At 36.4% G+C, this 23107-nt stretch overlaps 1 protein-coding gene across 1 annotated transcript in view; it reads left to right on the forward strand.

Moving 5' to 3' along the window:
• The window catches only part of ITIH6 (inter-alpha-trypsin inhibitor heavy chain family member 6), a 539081-nt gene that overhangs the window by 375132 nt on the left and 140842 nt on the right, over positions 1-23107 (forward strand). The window contains exon 4 of the mRNA XM_044090532.1: positions 471-581. Within this exon, the coding sequence (XP_043946467.1) occupies positions 471-581 (111 nt within the window). The remainder of the gene's footprint in view (positions 1-470; positions 582-23107) is intronic.

A 23107-nucleotide genomic window follows, 5' to 3' on the forward strand; every position in this document is an offset into this window, starting at 1 on the left:
GCAGCCCATACTGATTTCTGAACCGGGGAAAATAACAGCTATGTACTCAGTATTTGACAAACTTTGTGCAGGTCTGTACTAGTTAATTAATTAGTGGTAATTCTGAGGAATTGGGTTTTACTTCTCAAGTAAGTCAAGGTAAACATATTAAAACATAGCAAGGACTGTAGAATCTTTGATGTTTTTATGAAAAAAAACAAAAAATATATATATATACCATAAATAGAAACGTCTTTGCCTTAGCATGCAAGGATTATTTGAACTGCCTTTATGTGCAAAGAAGTTCTCTTTTAGCTTGGAACGCAGAGTTTCTGTTCTGCTATCTTTATCATTCCTACTCTGTGTATTATCTCTTGGAAGTGTCCTTTTCTGCATTCCTTAGTATAAAGTTTGTTAAAAGAGAAACCCTGATGCTAAGAAGCTCTGATTTTATTGGCCCTCTTCTCAATTTCCTTTCTATTTCTCCACAGTACATTCAAAGACAAGGAATATGTGGCTCAAGTCAAAGAAAAAATCGAGGCAAAGAAAATATACGATGAGGCAAGGAAGAAGGGGTATACAGCTGCTCATGTTGCTACAAAGTAAGATCTCGGTTTTAATTGTTTGCTTTTTACCAAGTAACTGGTTGAATTCCTCTGAGTAACTTTTTTCAAGTAAAATCCAGAGTAACGAGTATATAACCATCAGCAATATACTGACAACAGAAGTGCACAATAATAAAAAAGGGTAGGTGCATTATAGTTTGAACAGGTATATGACAAAATATATGGAGTTCACTATGGGTGCCTAAGGCAGAGGACATTCTAAAAAGGACTCTGCATCCTACCTGAAGGGAAAGATCAGGAAATCTACATCTTATACTCTAGCAAGAGCATAATCAAAGCTGTATGTTCAACTAATGACCTGTTCGATTCTCGGCTGGAGCGCCTTCTGTGTGGAGTCTGCATATCCTCGCGCAGACATACAGGTAGGTACGTGCATGAATGGGTGTGCCTTCTTTGAAGGTTGGGCATAGGGTTGGCAACTCAGCACCATAAAAATCCACTGCCAATCATTAGCAGACCGGAGTTCCGCTGTGGTGACCCCTAACCGGGAAAAGCCGAAAGACCATGTATATGCATACTTTGCATAACACACATCATGTTTTCAGTACAAGCAGTGCTACCTTTTACCTATAACATCATAATGGACATAATCATGTGATAATATGACTGGGACTCAAACTTCACCTCCACCTAGCACAAGAATCTTAGAAAGCATATGTACCACTGACCTGCAGAAAGTGACTAGGATCCATGCACTTCAGTGTCAAAGGATAACTGATTAATCCTTCAGTGCAGTCATACTAAATATTCATAGATATTGCACACACAGCATATGAGTGCAGGTGCACACACACACACGCAGACACACACACACACACACACACACACACACACACACACACACACACACACACACACACACTCACACACACACACACACACACACACACACACACACACACACACGCACACACACGCACACACACACACACGCACACACACACCTACCCTCTAGAATGGACCTGGGGTTCTCTGTTTCCTAGCCAGCTCACGTGCCCCTCATTCAGAATGTAGAATTTTTATAATCCTGTTACCCATGGGGTGCACAAAGGCTTTATATATAATGTTGCAATGTTATAAATGTATTTCTAAGGCCAAGTACCTCAGATGAGATCACTATAGGCCTTGCTCCACTCAAATCTTAGATATGGTATACCATATCACCATACCATAAGCCCACACTCTTTTGAAAACATACAAGATTTTGTTCCTCCTAAACTCATTCCCTCCAGTACAGCTCTTTTTTTTTTTTCAAAACAGGTTTATTGTTTTAACATATAAGAGAAATATCATAACAATTTTATACAGGTAATTAAAAATAGGTATTATTATAATATTCAACAAAACAACTAAAGTATTTACAAGGACATCCACTACAATTAGATCAATTAATTAAACTAAAATACCGTGCTATTGAAATTAGAATTTTTTTAACAAATTTTGTAAATTATCCCATACAATATAATATGATGTTTTTCTAGTTGTTCTCATTCTAATTGTGCCTATTTCCATATGGCACATTATATTCATAACATTTTTAAATTCATTGAATGAAGGAGGTGTATCTGAAATCCAATTTCTAGTTATTATTTTCCTGGCCACTGCTAGGATAGACCATAACAAGGGAAGCTTAATCTTTTTAACACATTGAGGTACAGGTGTGTTGAATAATATAAGAGACTTAGAAATAATGAAATTATCTGTAAAAAGAGCCTGCAAAATTCATTAATTGACTTCCAGTATTCTTTCAACTTCATACAGTCATAAAACATATGAGCCCAGTCAGCATTAATTTCTACATTACATCTCTTACATAGATTATCTTTATTATTTATTTTATTCATCATCAAAGGTGTATAAAAAGATCTATGTAAAAATTTCCATGTATAAAGTCTCCAGACAATGGAAGATGTAGTTCTATAAGCAGATTCCAATATATATTGTTTATCTTGTTGAGTTGGTGGGTCCCCATTAATAGAGGTGAAATAATTCCAGTATGAATCTACACTGTAAAAGTTTCTTGTCTGATAATTTTATGTATATATGAAAGTTTACCTTTATCAGAAACTTTATGCTGTAAATTTAATATCAAGTAATCAATCAGTTTTGGAATAGATTCTTTAACTGTTATAGACATTAGATCTATTCTATCAATGAGATGTTGTCTAAAGATCTGAACCTCTAACCAGCAAGTTTCTCTTAGATCAAATTCTTGTTTTAAGAAATCTAGATTTTTAACTTTATTATCAGATATCAGCTGATACCAGTACTTTAGATCATTATCTATAGCTAAATGAGCTCCTTCAGAAGTAGATGACATAAGCATACCCTGAGTATACATTATAGGGAATACAATAAAATTCCATTCCCTATACTTAGGGTGCATGAATATAAAGTTATGATAACTAATAATAATATTTAATGGGTAACAAACCATATGTTTAGGTGTAATAGGTGAAGTACAAAATTCCTTTAGCAACCACAACATGGAGTTATTTACAATCATATTTTTATGTGTTAAGGAGATTTTCATGAAGTGCATACTAATTAGCTCCCAATAATCTTTCCATTTTGCGATATATGACTGATCTATTAATAAAGTAATAACTTTTATAATAGAAGAGATAATATATAAATTAAAGTCTGGAAAAGAAATACCCCCTTGAGACCAGTATTAGTATGTTTCTTTAATGCAATCCTAGGTCTATTAGGTGCCCATAAGAAATTTAACATTAGTGTATTCAGTTTCTTGATAATTATTTTTGTAGGTGAAAGTATTATTGATTGTATTAAGTATAAAATCTTGGGGAATATTATCATTTTAATAATTGTAAGTCTCTCCTCCATAGTAAAAACATATTATTCCAGATATTAAAAGATTTTGTATATTAAGAAAACAGGTATTATAGTTATTATATATAATAGATTTAATATCTTTAGATAGTAGTATACCTAAATAAGTTATCTGACCTGAATTGGGTACATATTTAGTAAAATCACTAATGAGAATATTTTTCGTGTATATATAGGTAGTATTTTAGTTTTTCTTCATTGAATATTAAACCAGAAATACTTTTAAAATTCATCATTTTATCAAATAAAGACTGCATAGAAGAATTAGATCCTGCTGATGTAATTAGAACATCATCTGCAAAAGTTGAATTTTGATGTTGTATTTTCGTCTATTTCAAAACCCTCTATGTCAGTACTGTTTCTAATCAAATTAGCCCAAGGCTCCATTACTAAAGTGAATAATAGTGGAGAAAGTGGACATCCTTGCTTTGTACCTTTAAGAATGGGTATTTTTGTGAAACATATGTTCCTACCTTAATATAAGCCAGCGTTCCTTTGTATAAATGCTCAATTAAATTTACAAATGCATCAGAGAAGTTTGTGCATTTCAGTAAGGTAAACAGATAGTCCCAACTTACTGAATCAAATGCTGAACCTATATCAAGACTAATAAGTGTTAAATCTTTCTTTTCCTATTTGCAAAATCAATTAATGTTAAAGTTCTTCTTATATTATCAAAAGTATTTCTATTTACAATGAAGCCCGTCTGATCTATATCTATAATGCGGGATGATTGTCTTCAATCTATCAGCAAAAATACTCATAAACATTTTATAATCAACATTAAGTAATGAGATGGGTCGATATGAAGAACATCTAGTTGGATCTTTATTAGGTTTTAAAATTGGTGAAATAAATGTATATTGCCAAGATGGGGGGGTTATTAACTCAGTTTGGGCCAAAATAAAAACCTTATGTATTAATGAATATGTAGTTTTAGAAAGGATTTTATATATCTCTGGTATAATACCATCATTACCCGGTGCTTTGTTTGATTTAAGCTTATTTATTTGTGTAATAACTTCTGTATATGAAATACTCTTGTCCAATAGTTTAATCTGTTGTTTATTAAGCTTTTTATTCATGTTTGTGGTTATAAACTCATTTATTTTATCTTTAGGTTCCATGTTAATGTTGTTATGGTTAATCTTGTGAAAGTGATTTCTAAATTCATCCAGTATTTCTGGTATACTAGAAACATTCTTCTTTTTCCTTAGAGAAAATATTTCTTTGATATGGTTTTGTTTATTCAATCTTTTGTTTTATTTTTAAGTCTATGTAAGTATTTGGGGCTTATTGAATAAGACAAAACTTGTATTCTCTAAAGTTATTTTAACTTTATGAGTTAAAATTTCTTTGTATTTCTCATTTAGTTTGTTTATTTCTTCAATAACTTTCTTGTCCATAATATTTTCTTTATTATTATGTTTATAAGAGTCTAATTTACTTTGAATATCTAACAATTCCTTATCCCAAGATTTCCTTTTATTATTATACCATCTGATACTTTGTCCATATAGATATGATTTTAAGGCATCCCAAACATAGACAATGGAGACTTCAGGAGTATTATTTATGTCTAGAAAATGTTGTACTTCTGAAAGTATATATTCTTTATAGTCTTTTAGCTGAGTTAAGTATGCTGGTATCCTTTTGATCTGAACATTATGAGTATTTTTATCATGAATTCAAAAACAATTGAGTTATGATCAGATATAGGACATGAAATGATTTTGGAATTAATTAAATCTGTTACCATCTGGTTAGAAATAAAGACCCTATCTATTTTTGAATAAGTTTTGTATCTGTTAGAAAAAAGGTGTATGGTAATGATTTTGAATCTATCTGATTATTAATATCATTCAAATGATAAGAATTAGCAAAATCATTTAAATGTTTTGCATTAGATGTAATTCTTCTTTTCCTTATAGTGGTAGTATCACTTTCATGTAGTATACAATTAAAATCACTAGCTAAAATAATATCCCCTATAGAGAATGATATGATCTTATCAATATGATGTTTCACTGTATTAATACCAATTCCAGGTATCCAATATACATTAATTAAAGTGTAAGTCTTCCCATTAATTTGTATTGTAACCATACAAAACATTCCTTTGTCATCCTGAAAAGACTTAATGGTTTTAGGAATGGGCATACTTTTATTCCATAAAATAGCCACTCCTCTTTTTTTCTGAGTGTGCTCTGAACTAACCAATACTGTATACTTATTAGTGGCTAGTTTATTAATATCTTTTTTCAAGAGATGGGTTTCTTGTAGGAAGACTAGATTGGCCTTGTGTAAATTAATGTATCTTATTAGGCTTGCCCTTTTACACGGATTATTCAATCCATTAATGTTTAAAGAAATTCCTTTTAAAGATGTCATTTGGCATTTTTAAAACTCAAGAATCTTATGATCGAAATAACAAATAACAAGATAAATAATGTTACATCTCCTCTTTTAGGTGTACCTTTAAATATAGCTGTATTTATTAAATCTCTTATGGGATTTTGTATAGGATTCAATTTTGTTTGTAGTGACAATGAGTATACAAAATATATTGTGGATGTCAAAACTATATACATATAACAATGAACAAGTGAAAATAATGTAAGGATTAAACCTTGCATCCAGCCTGGAGTTGAAAACTCCAACTTAGAGTAGTATTTACTACTCAAGTTAACCCCCTACCCTAAGCAGCAGTATTTCAGCTACCACCTTATCAATTTAATACTAGTTATATTTAACTGAGGTTAACAGTTTTCAATTCAATTATCTATCAAGACAAAACTACACATTTGGTAAAACAGCATCATATAAACTAAAATAAACTTTTTTTTTTTAAACTGTTCATACTACTATATAGATCTATGTAATATATAACACTTGTATTCAAATAGCATTCAAATAATCTTGATGTTAGAAATCAAGAGGAGAGAAAATTAGGTTCTAACATTCATTTAAATCAAAAACTTTGGCTAATATGATTCAGACATTACATATATTAAGATGCATCTATTTTCTGTCATGTGAATACTATTAACAGCTTCCAAAAAAAAAATCTTGAATTGTTTGTATATGAGCATTTACTTAAACTCATTATTGTCAATAGAGTAAAATATTGTATTCATAAGAATTATTATAAATCATATTGCATAGTTATGCAAATTCTCAGAAACACTTGCATTATTAAAAAAAAAAAGCCATCACACACATACACACAGACACACACACATACATACACACACACATACACATACACACACACACACACATATATATATATATATATATATATATATATATATATATATGATCTCACTGAGTTATGTCCTTGTTGAGCACTATTCTACTTGCTGTCCCTAGAATAAATCTGTCTGCTTTATAGAAAATAATGCACAGCAAACACATTTTAGTAACGAGATTTTACAATCATGCTAACCTACTGCTTTAAAATATATCACATGACATTTCTTCCAGAATAGAATTATAAAATTGTTTATGCTTGTCAATCAGATGAATTAAATGGATTATAATAAAGTATATGTTTGGAACAGAAGTTTTTAACACAGATTATTATGCTGCTGTTAAGTAGATTTTCAAAAACATTTAAATAAATGTTTCATTTTCTATGCCTTCTAAAATAAGACATTTACTTACTACAAGAAAATACATCATTTAAACTCATTATAACTGACATTTTATGAATAGAGTATTTTTCCTGAATCTGTGGTGTGTCAGTATGATAACTAGGTCAGAGGTTATACTAACTGCTTTCAGTTTCTCTGTGAGAATTCTGTGAGTTGAAGCTTTTGAAGTAGTTCATGGACACTGTGCATGAGACAGCCCACATCCCAGATTGTCTCCCTTAACATTTTGTCGGGAAACTTATTAAAACTTGTGGCAAACATTCATTTTGTCAATAGAGTAAAATATTGTATTCATAGAAATTATTATAAATCATATTGGATAGTTATGCAGATTCTCAGAAACACTTGGATTATTATATAAAAAAAAAAAGCCATCACACTCACACACACACATACACATACACACACACACACACACACACACACACACACACACACACACACACACACACACACATATATATATATATATATGATCTCACTGAGTTGTGTCTTTGTTGAGCACTATCCTACTTGCTGTCCCTAGAATAAATCTGTCTGCTTTATACAAAATAATGCACAGCAAAGACATTTTAGTAACCAGATTTTACAATCATGCTAACCTACTGCTTTAAAATATATCACATGACATTTCTTCCAGAATAGAGTTATAAGATTATTTATGCTTATCAATCAGATGAATTAAATGAGTTATAGTAAAGTATATGTTTGGAACACAAATTTTTAACACAGATTATTATGCTGCTGTTAAGTAGATTTTCAAAACATTTAAATAAATGTTTCATTTTCTATGCCTTCTAAAATAAGACATTTACTTACTACAAGAAACTACATCATTTAGACTCATTATAACTGGCATATTTTATGAATAGAGTATTTTTCCTGAATCTGTGGTGTGTCAGTGTGATAACTATGTCAAAGGTTATACTAACTGCTTTCAGTTTCTCTGTGAGAATTCTGTGAGTTGAAGCTTTTGAAGTAGTTCATGGACACTGTGCATGAGACAGCCCACATCTCAGATTGTCTCTCTTAACATTTTGGCGGAAACTTATTAAAACTAGTGACAAACATTCATTTAGTAGTGTAAATGCATGTAAACATGACAAAACCTTCACAATGTATTCCACAGACCATTACAGCCTCTTACTTCTTTTCAGAAAGAGAAACAAATTGAATCACAGCTTGCCATTAAATCTTCAGATATTTTGACTGGTTATGAAACAAAACATTATAACTGACATATTTTATGAATAGAGTATTTTCCTGAATCTGTGGTGTGTCAGTGTGATAACTATGTCAAAGGTTATACTAACTGCTTTCAGTTTCTCTGTGAGAATTCTGTGAGCTGAAGCTTCTGAAGTAACTCATGAACACTGTGCATGAGACAGCCCACATCTCAGATTGTCTCTCTTAACATTTTGGCAGGAAACTTATTAAAAACTAGTGACAAACATTCATTTAGCAGTGTAAATGCATCTAAACATGACAAAACCTTCACAATGTATTCCACAGATCATTACAGCCTCTATGTAAGTGAAATTAAGCCCAAAATTACCAACAAGCAATAAAACTCAATATTCTTCTCCCAACTCAATTTTCATACAAATCCTATTATTCACTGTGTCCACACAATCAAAAGTATTTCTATATATTAATAAAGAAAAGAAAAAGAGAGTAGAAAATAAAAGGGAGTGAGGCAGAAATAAAAAAATGTAAGAGAAAGCTGTAAGAAGTATATACAATGGAATGTTACTTACTGTTTATATTAATAGAGTTAAAAATAAAACATATTATTTACTCTTATTTAGTTCTGATTATTATTAGTTAAAGCATAACAGATTATTTACAAACAGGCATAAGCAGTATAATCAAGAAAGTATAATTAGAAATAGCATTTGAAGAACTTATAAAAACTTTTACAAGGAATAAATATGTTATTATTCTATTAATGATATTTTCATTACTGTTCTCTCCCTGCCCTCCCCCACCCTTTACCCACTACATAATCTAAATAGAATGTCATTGTTTAAACAAAGAAAATAATAAAAGGAGAAGGAAAAAAAGGTAAAGATAAAAAAAAAAAGTATCAAATTACTAACCTTACTTCTTTTCAGAAAGAGAAACAAATTGAATCACAGCTTGCCATTAAATCTTCAGGTATTTTGACTGGTTATGAAACAAAACATTTCTTTGCACATAGAGAATAACTTTGATTAAATCTTTTCCAAAATATTTGTGGCTTTCTGGAAATGCAGGAACTATATTCAAAAGATTAATAATGAACTAAAATGATGAGAGAGAAAAAAAACATATAACAAATCATTTGTTTTTTAGTCTCTTCTTCTTCTCTGAAGTCTTCCATGAAGCTTCAGTTGCCAATCTCTTTAATGAAGAACTAGCCCATTCCATTTCTTCTATTTTATCCAAAATCCTTTTTCTTTGACAAACAGTAAAGCAGAGTCTAAATCATCGAAAACCTTAGGACCATCAGGAAGGAAGATTTTAAGCTTGGCAGGAAACAGAAGGTATGTTTTAAACTGTGCTTTTTTAAGCTCCCTTATTAGTGGCAGAAAAACTTTTCTTTTAGCTATTACCATGGAAGAATAGTCATTGTCAAAACGCACAGTTGTCTCATTAATCTTAACAGGAGCTTTAGCCCAAGCAGATTTAAGAACCATCTCTTTATCAAAAGATGATAGAAATCTAACTATAACTGATCTAGGATATTTTTTGTTAGAGTTAGTATTAGCTATAGATCTATGTGCTCTTTCGATACCAAAAGAGAATGCTTCTGGTAAGTCTAAAGTTTTAGGGAGCCAAGTTGTTAAAAAAGAAGTAATATTGTTACCTTCAATATTTTCTGGCAGTCCAAAAATCCTAACGTTATTGCACCTAGATCTATTTTCCAGGTCATCCAGCTTTGTTTTTAAATGTGTATTTTGTTTCAGCAGAAACTCAATGTTGATTTCCTCTTCTTGGATTCTATTTTCCATGTCATTCACAGCTTCTTCTATGCCTGTCATCTGGTTCTTCTGTTGTTGCAGGTCTGTATGTAACAGGTCTATTTGTTTTGTAGTTTTTTCTATGAAGGTGTCTATTTTAGTATCCATTTTATCAGTAAGTTGCTGGATTATAATTATCAGAGACTGAAGTTCTTTCTTGATGCTGGAGTCTTGAGAATTTGTCTTACTGGAACTCATTTCAGACTGATAAACTGACAGGAAAATTTCCACAGTGATTTCTGACAGGAATATTGTTAAGATTTCCTTTCTTTTTTAGATATAGTTCAAGAACTATATAAAACAAATGTATTTAGAAAGAAAATTACTTCAAAAATTAATTTTTTAAGTAATTAATTCCTGTCAGTGTAATGAAATTGGTGGAGCTGAAGAAATCTGCTGCTATCCTGTGTTCATCCTTGGCCACGCCTCAGTAGTACAGCTCTTTTGAGTGTGTACCTTTAACTCCCTTTTTAAAGGCTTGTGCCTTTAAAAAAATGAAGTTACCACCTTACAATTCTAACAAATACTCATTGATAGAGGTTAAATATCAATACAATTGTTTGCCATCATGCGTTCTTCAAGGTAAAATATTCTGATACCTTATATGTAACATGGTTTTGGAATTATTAATGCAAATATGAACAAGTAATATTTGACACCTAGGAGGCACAGTAGGAGGTAACTGCAGAAACGCCTGGGTGGCAGTATATTCCATCAAAGCTCCACTCTGAATAAAAAAAATGCTCCTAGTTCATAAGTAGTGACTAGGCTTGTAGTCCAGGGGACCATTGAAGATCTTACCCCAAATTCCCAGTTACCCCCAACCACTGTCTAGATAAGTGACTTACTCAAGGTCACAGTAGACAAATGTGAGATGTGTGAATCAAACTTTGTGCCATAGAAACTACAGCTCAAAGCCTTAACTGTCTCCACCAGCTGTCAGATTGCTGTCTTTAGCTATAACCATATTAGTTCCATTCCTAGTAACTTTTTCATGGATAAAAAAAGGCAGCTCCAAAGTACTACAGCTCTTCGCATTTTGTAAACATTTATATTCTCACCACCACTCTACTATTCTGGCATCCTCCTTTCACATCCACCTGTCTTTTTACTTACTCTGCCTCTCCATCCTGTCCACGTCCCTCTTCGATTAATCCTCATTGTCCTACAATTGATTCCCTCCTATCTACTTCCTAACCCTTATAGACCTACCATTGAACCAGGCGAGACATTCAGGTACTCTCACAGCCTACCTTAATATCATACCACCACATGTATCTGCAACAATATCCACCGACTTTGTTGATTCCTGCAACAGGACTTGTATAGCCTATCGCTCAGCTATTATACCTAAACGTGAAAAGTTTAAGTTCCTAGTCTCTGATTAATTCCTATATCCGCTGTGCACTCACTGAATGAAGTGTCCTATATAAATTTTGCTAGCTGAAAACTACTCATATGGAATGTTCTCATGTATCTACTCTGTATTGCTTGCATAATATCTTTGATTTGAGAATGATTACTTGTGTACTGTTTTTTCACCAGTTGTATAAGCTGCCAATAATATGTACTAAATGTCTTTATTAATGTAAATTTTGTATTGTATGTGAAATATCTTATATGTGGAGCTTTTCTCCCCGAGACTCTACTGAAAATGGGCACTTCTGGTCCAGTTGGACCATCCCGGTAAACAAATGCAAATAAATAAATAAGTAAGTTAATAAATAAATAAATATGCCCACATCAAATCAACTCTATGCATCCTATAAAACGCAAGTATAGTTTCAGCTTTTTCAGTAACTAGTACCCCTCATGCCATGGATTTTTCTGAACCTGTACCTTTCCTACCACATTAATTTGTAATTTAGAATGCACACAAAACCCACTGCTGTACTTCATTACAGGTCTTACTGAGGATTTGTATATTGTTATCAGTTTCTTCTCAGCCCCAATGGACATCTCCCTAAATGTAGTGTGCATAGTAGTATAACATGATCTCAGGACCTTATTTATAGAGCCAGAAAAGTGAAAATCATTGTCAATGAAAATGTCAAGGTTCTCATATTGACATAGTCTGCATTTTTTCTCTGCCCAGCATTTGGGCTGTTGGGGAAAAACTGGCATAAATTCATGAAATAAGAGGAGGACTAGTATGGCTCACTGAGGAACACTTAATTGATTTATATTTCCTTGGATCTTATTGCATGAATACAAACCCAAACCTTCCTATTATCTGGTCAATTAGCAATCCATCTAATAGGTTCATAGGTTCATAGGTGTGTACTAGGCTAATGGCCCTGGAGCCTTTACAAGCCTAGCCCATAGGATTACCCTGGCATTGTGCCACCTGACATTAGTTTGCAGTGCTTCTGTTGAGTAAACCCTCTGGAGTGATCCCTGGAGTGAATTTTCTATTTCCCATCCACTCATCAAGATTGCTCTTGAAGAGGGCCAGTGAGGTGCTCTGCTTGACATGTATGGGAAGTCTATTCCATAGCATGGGCAGTCTCTGGGTTATGAACCTGTCCCTCCAGCATGTTCTGTTGATCATGGTAATGAGGTTGAGGTCTCTGAAGTGTGTGGTGCTGAGGGATTGGAATTTCTTTAGATGTAGCATTCCAAACAGAGCTGGGTCAGACATGGCTTCATAAGTCAAGCAGAGATCGCCTCTAAGTAGGCGATATGAGACAGAGAATAGTTGGAGTTTTCTGAGTCTGTCCATATAGGACAAGTATTTAAGGCCTAGGATCCTCTTTGTGAGGTACTTTTGCGGCCTCTGCAGTTGTTGCAGGTGTCTAGTGAGGTACATGCCAAATGGGGCATTCTACTCGATGATTGGCCTAATGAGGGAAGAGTAGAGGGAGACAATGACCTCTTTCTTCCTGGATGCAAAACCCTTAGTAATGAGATGTGCCACACAGAAGGACTTTCTGACCACAGTGGCAATGTGGTGGACAAAAGAGAGGTTGCTGTCAACCTGTGTTCCCAGGTCTCTTATAACACCTTCTGTGTTCAGTGGACTACCATCAATGTGGTAATTCATGGGAAATGTTTTTTTTCCAAAGGGGATGATGACACAATTTTTGGCATTGAGCTTAAGGTCATGGTTCTGACACCAATTGTTGGTCTCAGTGAGGCCTTTCTGTAGGATGTCAATATCATTTGGGGAGTTAATAATAGCTCCCAACTTGCAATCGTCTGCGAACTTTGTCAGCCAGAGTCCCCTTGTGCAGATACCAAATAGGAAAGGACCCAGGACCGAACCATGTGGGACTCCACTCATGACTGGTCAGCAGTCTGACTTGGTGTCAGCTACTTTCTGTGAGTTCTATCTGTGAGCCAGTTTGCAACCCACCTAGTGATATAGGGGATACTGCCAAGCTTAGGGAGTTTTTCTATGATTCCTGGGTGGGGAGTGGTATCAAAGGCCTTGGCCAAACCAAGGTAGGCTGTATGAACCACCTTGCCTTCATTCACAGCTGACTCAAGGAAGTTGACCAAGTTGAGCGGGCATGATCTGCCCTTCACTAAACTAAACTGTGTGTTTCCACAGAGTTTGGAGAGTCCGTATATCCTTGTTTATTAGGTCCGTGATGATGCGTTCCATAGCTTTGCATATCAGACTCATCAGGCTAATGGGGAGATAGTTCCCAGGGTCTGTAGTTGCTCCTCCTTTGTGGAGAGTGATGACTGCAGCAGTGCGCCATTCGGTAGGGACAAAGCAAAGCCTGAGGTGAGGCTGTGACTGAATAGGGCACACAGGTGAGGTGCCATTTCACTCTGTAGTTCATGTAGAACACAGCCAGGGATATTGTCAGGTTCCATAGAAGCTGTATTCTTGGCCTTGGACAGTGCTGTTTTAACCAGTGCAGCTGTAATACTGGGTGCCTGGCAATCTACTGGTATTGTGACTGGTCCTTTGGGGGTGGGAGGGGTAAAGTTGGCACTGAATCTGTCGGCCAGTATATTGTCAATATCTGTTGGCCCAGTATAGGAGGTACCATTGTGCAGTAGATCAGAGCAAATCTGGGTATTGCCGTGGAGATTCTTTATATAACTATATAAGGCCTTGTGGTTGTCTTTACTATCTGCTGCAGTTTTGTTTTCATAGCTAACATTAGAGGATTCGATGAGGGATCTCAACTTTTTGTTGAGGCTGATAAAGGAGCTTTTCCAGTCTTGGGACTTCACCTTATTCCACATCAGTTTCTTCCCTCTGTTGTAGAGTTTGTTTATGGCAGGGGACCACCAGATTGGCTTCCTCTTTGGAGGACAGTGTCTTGGTTCTATCGGGTTTGGCGAGATCCATGCATTTGTGTACATGTTCGTACAGTGCATTGGTGTATGATTCGGTGGTCATGCAACTATTCTCCATTTGAATGGATACATGGTGGTTACCTTTGTGGGGCGGGCGGAGGGATGTGGATTTCCAAGGTGATTAGTTTGTGGTTGGATCTAACCAGGGTGGAGTTGACTATTGATGTACAGCAACTGTCACCCATGTTAGTAATGACCAGGTCAAGGATGTTGCTACATCTAGTGGGTGTAAGAACTAGCAGGTCCAGGGCATTGGAATTAATGAATTCCAGGAACTGTTGGGCAAGTGTATTGGTACATGAGTAGTTTTCCCAGTTAATGGTGGGTAGTTGAAGTCACCCAGTATGAGAGTGTTAGGTTGGACCCTAATATTCTCCAGGGTGCTTAGGAATATGGAGTGTGAGTCTTGGGACATGGTTGGGGACCTGTAGCAGGCTATGACCTGAATCACTGTCTTTTCCAATGTTAGCTACACCTGAATTCTCTCAGATGCGTTATGTTGAGCTACCAGTCTGGAGGTGTGCACATTCTTTATGAATATGGAAGCACCACCACCTTTTGAGCTTTGGTCCAAGTTCTGGGGCCGAATGGTGTGGAATGAGTTATAGCCTTCTAGTGCAGGGATGCTTTCTGCTGCCTTGAACCAGGTCTCTGTTACAGCACAAATGTCAATGTTCCCCATTTTAAGGAGTGCTTTGAGTGCGTGCATTTTGAGATTTAGACTTCTAGCATTGAGCAGCATGACCCTCAGATTGCATTTGTTTGTAGCTGCTATGGTGGTAATTTGATCATTGGAACACCCCCTAAAATAGGCACTATAGGGGTGACAAGAGCCTTGGCCAGTATCCAGAAGCCAAGGAGTGACAGATGCAGGCCATCTCTGGCAAACCATCGAGGTCTGTCAGTCATGTCATCCCAGGCAGACAGATACTGGATCCCCTTAGAATGTCACCAGGAACTTAGCCAATTGTTGAAATCAATCATTTTCTGTTTGTACTGTGGTGTCATTTTGGGTGATGTTAGGATGCTGCTCAGGGCCTGGGTCATACCTGCCTGGGCTACATAATCCGAGAGCTCCTCCATGTCTCTTCTCATGTAGTCCAGGGAGGTACATCTCAGGTCATTCACACCCTCATGTACAATGACAGATTCATATTTGTAACTGTTGTCGAGGGACCTGAGTGCATGCATTATGTGGTGGATCCTGGCGCCTGACAGACGGCTGACTGTTACTTTCTCCTTATTCAACCTAGTGAGTGGAACATCAGTGTGCCTCACTATCGAGTCACCTATGACTAGTGTGTTGGGCATGCTGTTTTGCCTTAGGGGCTTTGGTGGAGTGGCACACTGTTTAAGAAAGCTATGTTTCTCATGATTAGTGTTGTGTTGTGGTGGCTGAGTGTGTTTCTTCCTTGGAGGTCTCTGCTGTTTGGGTAGATTTTTATTGAGAGCCTCCACGAAGGTGGGTGTGTGGTTTGTGTTTTTATCTGAAGGCAGTGCTGGTGTGTGTTCTGGAGGGCTATGTGTTCCATGTGGTGTGGTGCAAGTGTTGACCTTCTCGTCTTGACCAGCTTTTCCGGTCTTGGCTGGAGAGTGCGTGGCTTCCAATTTGTATATATAAGTGCATCTCCTGCAAGTCTGAGTGTTGGGAGGTAAGAGAAGAGGGTTTCAGTGTACATGAGGCAGTTGCTACATTTCCTCAGGATGCCCAAGTTCACCAGGTTAATAGGAGAAAGCATAGGGGGAATTGACCTTTAGACATGCCTGGAGGGGTGGGCATTAATAATAAGTACTGGAGCTGTTTCCTTGTAGAATGTTTAGTGCTGGTAACACTTTTGTACGAATACTTGTTAAATTTCCATTATGGCAAAGATTTCAAAATATAGTTTGGGGAAACAAAATCAAAGGCCTTAACGAAGTCAGCATGAATTGCTTAACTAGCAGCTATTCATGTCAGTCCTTTATTATTTCTGCATAAAAACTAAATTCGTAATGGTGGATCTCACATAAGTAAAGCCATGCTGGTGTATATCACAATAAACTTGGAATTCTGATTCCATCAATATTCCTAGTATAAGATGTTCAAACGTTTTACCAATTATGCTTAGACTTATTGATGTAAAATTATCCACATCGTGTGAAAGCCCAGTTTAGGTATTGGAATAATATTAACATCTTTCCAATAAGAAGAGACATGCCATCATACTATGTTGGAATAAATAGGTTAATTGTTCCAGTACTGCCATCTTATTACCCTTTCGGAGTAATCAAAAAGAAAACATTTCAGTAGTAAAAAATAACTAAAAGTCTTCAAAACCGCACTCAATGATTCCTGTTTAAATACCCACTTAAAGCAATATACCTCAAAATACTTGTTAAAACTTAAGTCAAATAGAACCATAAAGTGAACATTAAATATAAAACCAATACTAATAATAAAAATGTGTTTATAGAAATGCTTTATAGTTCGGCTGCCCTTAAATGCCTCAAGTGGACCTATAGATATAATTTTAATTCACTCTGGGATGGTGTGAGCACTAAGTCTCAACTGCCAAAGCAGCAAAACATTTCTAGCATTGAGATTTTGAACCCATGGGATAATGTTGATTATAGGGTCACAGGTTGCCATCGTCTTTCTGTTTCCCATAGTGATAATCATGATATGAACTTTTCTGTTTAGGTAAACCAGGCATTTGACTTCAAAGTACCTAATACTCAAGCTGATGGACATTTTCTAACATTGGAAAAGATGCTGAAAGACAAAAGGTAAAAGACTAATCACTGTTTTCTATTGGAAATCATTGTTGGCATGATTTCTTAGTGTGATCCAGAGCTGATTCACTGATTTTAGGGGATTTCTCCATTCTTTAAGTTGATGCAGCCATACAGTTGGTATATTGTGTTGCAGGGTGTGTGTGGGGGGCTTGCCTCCGCATCAGGGGGCGTGGGGGGGGGGGAGTAGTTCTCCCCTGTAAAATATAATTAAAATTGATTTTTTTATTCTGCATTTTGCCCAATTTTTTTTCATCCTTTTCACTCATTGGCTTTCAGTTAGTCATTGTTTCATAGTTGAACAGTTTAGAAATAGCTAAGACAACTAAACATGTTTAGTAATTATGGGAAGTTAAACACTTAAATGTAATTTTTCCTAAAAGTGGTTTGTATGATTAATGTGGCATAAACAATTTAACTGTTAACCAAAAAAAAGCACTAGATGTGAAACTATGGAATATTTTTAGGTGGAGTACATTGCCAGTAAAGCACTGGATTTTACTTCATGAAGCTTGTAAGAACCACATCAACATAAAAACATTAAATAAACAGTGCTGCGTGGGTTAGTAATGTGAGCTTAAATATTTAATGTTTTTTCTACACACACAGATTTACAAGCAGAGATTAGCCAGGCTTAAAATAATATAGTTTGTTTTCAGGAAAGAAACAATTTACTACATGATTAATTTCAGTTTCTAAAAAGCATAAACTGTCAAATTTCAGAACTTTTCATCAAAGTCAGGTCAGCAGTCCATAGCAAAACAGAGAAGCACTTTGGCCCAATGGTTATACATCATATAGTGAGCCTTATAAATGATTTATTTATTCGACTTCCTGACTTAATATTCTGGTTAAGACAGTTTGAAAATATAACTGCTCACTGCAGAACTCTCAACCAGTTAGAGTGTTTCAGTGCAATAACAAGCTATCCTCTATGAAGCATCTGCACTATTGTGTTGGTCCTTTCCATGCTAGAAGGTCAGACCAGGTTATGCTGTGGTGCTGCAGGATGACTGATGTTGGTCCTTTCCATGCTAGAAGGTCAGACCAGGTTATGCTGTGGTGCTGCAGGATGACTGATTTTGGCAGAAAAGAAAAATATGGTATGTTAGTTTATCAATAGCAAATCTGCCAAATTTTGGTAGATCAAAAAAAAAAAAAAAGATCAAAGAAAAGGTCAAATAAAAGATGCTGACAACTTTCAAAGACAGTGGAGTTTTCTCTTTTCTTCACTGTTGTGCAACCTCGGAGTAGGTATAATTTCAGGAAGCATGAGTGTCCCTCCATATGTGGAGTTTACGGGCTTTGCCATTGCAAAAAAAAAATACTCCTTTAGGGTTCACCATAGGGCTGTTTATGACCATTGGCTAAGGACAAATCAGGAAGAAAATCCAGGAAGTGATGGTTAATAAAGTATGTGTGAACCAAATTATGCTGCTGTTTTTCATCGTCAAAATTATGCTACTGTTTTCCATTATCAAAATAAGTGGCTATTTTGTATTTTAGTGGGAATCCAAACTAAATATCAGAAGAAAAGAGGATTTAAAGCTCTATTAATTAGTTTGACTTTATGATGACTTTTTGTAGAGTCAAATATCAGTTTGGTAGAAGTTTGTTACTAACCAAACTGGAGTTTACATTGTTGAATCTGTCCTGGTCTAAATTTGTTTATATAGCTACTAAGAATGCCTATGGTGCATGTGCCATGGACTTCTTTTGTCTTTAGTGCCTGAATTTGTGGATTTATTTTGGTGAATCAAGTACAGAAATAACAGTAGTAAGTGTCATGTTCAGCTGCATAAAGAAAATAGTAAACAGTATGCAAACTGGTGATGATATAAATTACTTTATATCAGAAATAAGTTAAGGCCACCTGATGAACATTGGTTTATTATTTTATGCAATCAATAATTGCATTTCCCAGAGCTGAAGAACAAGAATTGGAACAGCGGAATGCAGTGAAAGGAAGCCTTTCTAAGCTTTTAAGAGACATTCATAAAAAGGTTGTCACTAAGAGGGGGGAACAGAAGTTGAAAGTCACATAATACAGTGATGAAAAACAAGAAAATTCTAATGATTTTATATATATATATATATATATATATATATATATATATATATATATATATATATATCAATCAGAAAAATGAGAGTACCTGTGGAGATACTCTTGTGAACACCCTCTTCCATGATCCCACTTCACCTCATTTAGTAAACCCCCAGTAATTTTTTTTAAATTTCTATCAGCATTATAGGAACTACTTCCATTCTTACTTCTCTTGTACTGCATCATTACTAAGTGCCTTATAGAAAAAGAAAAAAATGCCCTACTATTTATCCTCACCACCTTATTGAAATATTTATTAAGGAATTGTCATTTTCCTAGCATTTCCTTCTTTCATTTGCTAAATAGCTGTAACAACTTCACCCTTTTGAACTTCACCTACTTGTCTCCTTAGTGATTTCTGCCGATTCCAAACCACAGGTCTCACTCTCTTATCTGTCCGTCCCTTTCCTTCCTTCTCTGAACTGCAGCTCTCTTCTATGTAATTTGTAGAATTTTGTAAATTCCTCTACCACTTTTCTTCTCTCCCTTGTTCTACTCATGTCTGCTCCTCTCAGTTTCCTTTCATTCTTTCCTACAGTTGCCCCTTAAACATCCGTGCAAGTAGCCTGCCCAGCTTATGTCCTAATCCCCACACCTGTCTATCCATCTTCCTATTTTTGCCATAGTGTCACCCTCCCTCCACTTTCCTGTTTTCCACTCGATGACATGGAGCTTCCTCCTCTTCTTGTACTCCCTTTAACTATTCCTTTGTGTCCATGATTCCTGTTTTCCACTCGATGACATGGAGCTTCCTCCTCTTCTTGTACTCCCTTTAACTATTCCTTTGTGTCCATGATTCCTGTTTTCCACTCAATGACATGGAGCTTCCTCCTCTTCTTGTACTCCCTTTAACTATTCCTTTGTGTCCATGATTCCTGTTTTCCACTCAATGATGACATGGAGCTTCCTCCTCTTCTTGTACTCCCTTTAACTATTCCTTTGTGTCCATGATTCCTGTTTTCCACTCGATGACATGGAGCTTCCTCCTCTTCTTGTACTCCCTTTAACTATTCCTTTGTGTCCATGATTCCTGTTTTCCACTCGATGACACAGAGCTTCCTCCTCTTCTTGTACTCCCTTTAACTATTCCTTTGTGTCCATGATTCCTGTTTTCCACTCGATGACACGGAGCTTCCTCCTCTTCTTGTACTCCCTTTAACTATTCCTTTGTGTCCATGATTCCTGTTTTCCACTCGATGACACGGAGCTTCCTCCTCTTCTTGTACTCCCTTTAACTATTCCTTTGTGTCCATGATTCCTGTTTTCCACTCGATGACATGGAGCTTCCTCCTCTTCTTGTACTCCCTTTAACTATTCCTTTGTGTCCATGATTCCTGTTTTCCACTCGATGACATGGAGCTTCCTCCTCTTCTTGTACTCCTTTAACTATTCCTTTGTGTCCATGATTCCTGTTTTCCACTCGATGACACGGAGCTTCCTCCTCTTCTTGTACTCCCTTTAACTATTCCTTTGTGTCCATGATTCCTGTTTTTCACTCGATGACACGGAGCTTCTTCCTCTTCTTGTACTCCCTTTAACTATTCCTTTGTGTCCATGATTCCTGTTTTCCACTCGATGACATGGAGCTTCCTCCTCTTCTTGTACTCCCTTTAACTATTCCTTTGTGTCCATGATTCCTGTTTTCCACTCGATGACATGGAGCTTCCTCCTCTTCTTGTACTCCTTTAACTATTCCTTTGTGTCCATGATTCCTGTTTTCCACTCGATGACATGGAGCTTCCTCCTCTTCTTGTACTCCCTTTAACTATTCCTTTGTGTCCATGATTCCTGTTTTCCACTCGATGACATGGAGCTTCCTCCTCTTCTTGTACTCCTTTAACTATTCCTTTGTGTCCATGATTCCTGTTTTCCACTTGATGACATGGAGCTTCCTCCTCTTCTTGTACTCCCTTTAACTATTCCTTTGTGTCCATGATTCCTGTTTTCCACTCGATGACATGGAGCTTCCTCCTCTTCTTGTACTCCCTTTAACTATTCCTTTGTGTCCATGATTCCTGTTTTCCACTCGATGACACGGAGCTTCCTCCTCTTCTTGTACTCCCTTTAACTATTCCTTTGTGTCCATGATTCCTGTTTTCCACTTTCGATGACATGGAGCTTCCTCCTCTTCTTGTACTCCCTTTAACTATTCCTTTGTGTCCATGATTCCTGTTTTCCACTCGATGACATGGAGCTTCCTCCTCTTCTTGTACTCCCTTTAACTATTCCTTTGTGTCCATGATTCCTGTTTTCCACTCGATGACATGGAGCTTCCTCCTCTTCTTGTACTCCCTTTAACTATTCCTTTGTGTCCATGATTCCTGTTTTCCACTCGATGACGGAGCTTCCTCCTCTTCTTGTACTCCCTTTAACTATTCCTTTGTGTCCATGATTCCTGTTTTCCACTCGATGACACAGAGCTTCCTCCTCTTCTTGTACTCCCTTTAACTATTCCTTTGTGTCCATGATTCCTGTTTTCCACTCGATGACACGGAGCTTCCTCCTCTTCTTGTACTCCCTTTAACTATTCCTTTGTGTCCATGATTCCTGTTTTCCACTCGATGACATGAAGCTTCCTCCTCTTCTTGTACTCCCTTTAACTATTCCTTTGTGTCCATGATTCCTGTTTTCCACTCGATGACATGGAGCTTCCTCCTCTTCTTGTACTCCCTTTAACTATTCCTTTGTGTCCATGATTCCTGTTTTCCACTCGATGACATGGAGCTTCCTCCTCTTCTTGTACTCCCTTTAACTATTCCTTTGTGTCCATGATTCCTGTTTTCCACTCGATGACATGGAGCTTCCTCCTCTTCTTGTACTCCCTTTAACTATTCCTTTGTGTCCATGATTCCTGTTTTCCACTCGATGACATGGAGCTTCCTCCTCTTCTTGTACTCCCTTTAACTATTCCTTTGTGTCCATGATTCCTGTTTTCCACTCGATGACATGGAGCTTCCTCCTCTTCTTGTACTCCCTTTAACTATTCCTTTGTGTCCATGATTCCTGTTTTCCACTCGATGACACGGAGCTTCCTCCTCTTCTTGTACTCCCTTTAACTATTCCTTTGTGTCCATGATTCCTGTTTTCCACTCGATGACACGGAGCTTCCTCCTCTTCTTGTACTCCCTTTAACTATTCCTTTGTGTCCATGATTCCTGTTTTCCACTCGATGACACGGAGCTTCCTCCTCTTCTTGTACTCCCTTTAACTATTCCTTTGTGTCCATGATTCCTGTTTTCCACTCGATGACATGGAGCTTCCTCCTCTTCTTGTACTCCCTTTAACTATTCCTTTGTGTCCATGATTCCTGTTTTCCACTGGATGACACGGAGCTTCCTCCTCTTCTTGTACTCCCTTTAACTATTCCTTTGTGTCCATGATTCCTGTTTTCCACTCGATGACATGGAGCTTCCTCCTCTTCTTGTACTCCCTTTAACTATTCCTTTGTGTCCATGATTCCTGTTTTCCACTCGATGACATGGAGCTTCCTCCTCTTCTTGTACTCCCTTTAACTATTCCTTTGTGTCCATGATTCCTGTTTTCCACTCGATGACACGGAGCTTCCTCCTCTTCTTGTACTCCCTTTAACTATTCCTTTGTGTCCATGATTCCTGTTTTCCACTCGATGACATGGAGCTTCCTCCTCTTCTTGTACTCCCTTTAACTATTCCTTTGTGTCCATGATTCCTGTTTTCCACTCGATGACATGGAGCTTCCTCCTCTTCTTGTACTCCCTTTAACTATTCCTTTGTGTCCATGATTCCTGTTTTCCACTCGATGACATGGAGCTTCCTC

The sequence above is a fragment of the Protopterus annectens genome, chromosome 12.part0, assembly GCF_019279795.1.
Source record: "Protopterus annectens isolate FY-2018-M chromosome 12.part0, PAN1.0, whole genome shotgun sequence".
NCBI lineage: Eukaryota > Metazoa > Chordata > Ceratodontiformes > Protopteridae > Protopterus > Protopterus annectens.